General features: G+C 39.2%; 1 protein-coding gene across 1 annotated transcript; it reads left to right on the forward strand.

The window, feature by feature from the left end:
* LOC114844976 (leptin receptor gene-related protein) lies at positions 1 to 2,559 on the forward strand. Its single transcript, XM_029132703.3, has 4 exons — positions 1 to 142; positions 494 to 569; positions 793 to 976; positions 1,115 to 2,559. The coding sequence occupies exons 1-4, from the start codon at positions 127 to 129 to the stop codon at positions 1,229 to 1,231; spliced, it is 393 nt and encodes a 130-aa protein (XP_028988536.1). The 5' UTR covers positions 1 to 126; the 3' UTR covers positions 1,232 to 2,559.

Consider the following 2,559-nt stretch of genomic DNA (forward strand, 5'->3'; position numbering starts at 1 on the left):
GACGGTCACGTGACACTTAAGACGGAAACTCTGATGAAGGAAGCAGGAAGTAGGAGACTCTGAACACAACAACAGTACACAAATAGCAGGAGAAAAGTCAAAGACAAGTCCACACAGTCTACGGCAATGGCTGGAATCAAAGGTATCTAGTTTAATACCTTAATAAGTTAGTTTACATGTCAGAATAACCTTCACGACGTCACTCGGAGACGTGGTTGTGTTGCGCTACGCGTTGTTTCAAAACTTTAACCTAGTTTTAGCACTAGAAGCCTTAAGCGGAAACGTAACTCGTTTTTAAGAACTTAAAACCACTCATTGGTTCTAAAAGGAAGCAACAGCCCTGTTTAATGTCCACAACAGAGTTTTGCGTTGGCATGTTTAGGTTAATATTTTATCTAGAGATAATAAATATTTCCCTGTGTATAAAGCTGATGCAAATTACACCTTTGCAATTGTGTGTGATTAATTTTAATGTAATGTTTCTCCTTTCCAGCGCTGGTTGGTTTGTCCTTCAGTGGCGCTATCGGACTGACATTCCTGCTGCTGGGCTGTGCACTGGAACAGTACGGGTAAGACATGCAGAGATGACGCTTGAATGACAAGGACTAATCCTATAAATTACATGACGTAACTCAGTGGATCTACTTTCAGTATATTTCCACTGCTCACTTCTTTTTGAACATCAGTTTACTCAGTTTACAATCACTTAGAAATGAAGACAGGGATCTTTAGAGAGAAACTACTACTTTAAATGGCTGACACCTTTCAACTGTGTTTCACCTGTGTTTCCAGGGTTTACTGGCCATTGTTTGTCCTGATTTTCTATATCCTGAGCCCCATCCCGACCTTTATATCCAGACGTGTCAGTGATGATGACTCCTCCAGCAATGCTTGTAGAGAGCTGGCCTACTTCTTCACTACTGGCATTGTTGTGTCAGCTTTTGGGCTCCCCATTATTCTAGCCCGCAAAGGCACAGTGAGTTGATCCTATCTATATCACATCAGCTGCTATTAATTAGACCTGTATCACCTACTTGGTAGACATGTATGCCAGAAATGCATCTAGAAACTATTAATATATTGTTATTATTATCATAATAATATTTTCCCACAGATCGTGTGGGGTGCCTGTGGTCTGGTGATGACGGGGAACGCCGTCATCTTCCTCACCATCTTTGGATTTTTTGTCGTGTTTGGAGGTGGGGATGACTTCAGCTGGGAGCAGTGGTAGAGTGCCTTTGGACAGAAGATGGATGGATGGATGGATGGATGGTTAGGCAGATAGTTGAATGGATAAACTGCAGACTGAGGCTCACATGCATCATCTATATATTAGGGGAAATCCTCATTTACCCTATAGGTAAACAACATATAAATTGTCCTGGACAAGCTTTCAGGATGATATTGTGTCTTTTAGGTGGGTTATTGTTGGAGACACAACTGCAACACTATACACCCCATTAATGTGCCTTTTGTCTGGGAGTATGGAGATCAGGGATGGTGTTGATGCCTGCATCCTCTTATGCTATGAACCATAACTATCTAGCTTAACCAGTGTACATTAGCCTGTCTTTACTTTTTTTCACCCCAAATCACACTTTTCATTGCAGCTGCCTGCTTTTCATTATGCTTCAGTTAATCAAAATCATAAAGGGGTCCTATGAGTATCTGTGGTTTATGCACACCACACATGTCCACTGCATTATGAGTTGATCAGTGGGGATGTGGTGGTACTGTAGTGAATTGTGGCTTGCCTATTATGAGATCTCTTATTTCAAGCATGAGGACTTGGGCAAAGTCATTGTAGTCTAGGCTACGTGTAAGACGCCTAATCAGGTAAATGTATTTTTTTTTGCTGCATTTGTTTACATTCTGACCAAAGATAATTTTTAGACTGCAACAACTGAGCACACACACCACTGATCAGTGCAGAAACATTTGAGATACAGTACAGCTGTTTGTTATTTACAGTGCCTTACATCTAAAGAACCCTCACTTATGTTGAGATCAGTGTATAGCAAATACCAACACTCCCACATGAGACAGATAAATTCGTACTATTCACAAAACAATCAATTTCTGGATGTTCTTTTACATGAAAGGTGGTTTTTCCAAAAGTGTTTGAGCCAATTGCTGATAGGGAAAAGTACAGTTTAACATTCAAGTGGATTTTGTATGTTTCAACACTGGGAGCCATTGAAATTTTCTCATGTTTTTTAAAGAATTGTCAGTAACTGACCATTAATGCGGATCTGAGGTTTGCATGATCAGCCCACTTCAGAGACTATCACAGTTATGTAATTTTCAATGTCATATCCTTTTTCTAACTTAAATAGTATCTGATACTCAACTACTTTACATGGTGAAATATTCATGTTTTCAGAACTGACATGATGTTCAGTACTTTGCCCTTTTGTGCCTTCTGTACCTAGATCTAAAACACTAACGAAAAATGTATTTCATTTATTTTATAAGCTTCTTTCTGCATTTTATGTCCTAGTGTTGATAAAAAAACTGTATAGTGAATTAAATGTGTAGGTCTTTACCTACTTGTATAAA

This window comes from Betta splendens, chromosome 17 (assembly GCF_900634795.4).
Source record: "Betta splendens chromosome 17, fBetSpl5.4, whole genome shotgun sequence".
Classification (NCBI taxonomy): domain Eukaryota; kingdom Metazoa; phylum Chordata; class Actinopteri; order Anabantiformes; family Osphronemidae; genus Betta; species Betta splendens.

Bases quoted from the DNA above. Each gene is read 5' to 3' on its own strand.
- LOC114844976 (XM_029132703.3), top strand. The intron at 570-792 runs GTAAGACATGCA...CTGTGTTTCCAG, and splicing joins TGTGCACTGGAACAGTACGG to GGTTTACTGGCCATTGTTTG. The intron at 977-1,114 runs GTGAGTTGATCC...ATTTTCCCACAG, and splicing joins TTCTAGCCCGCAAAGGCACA to ATCGTGTGGGGTGCCTGTGG.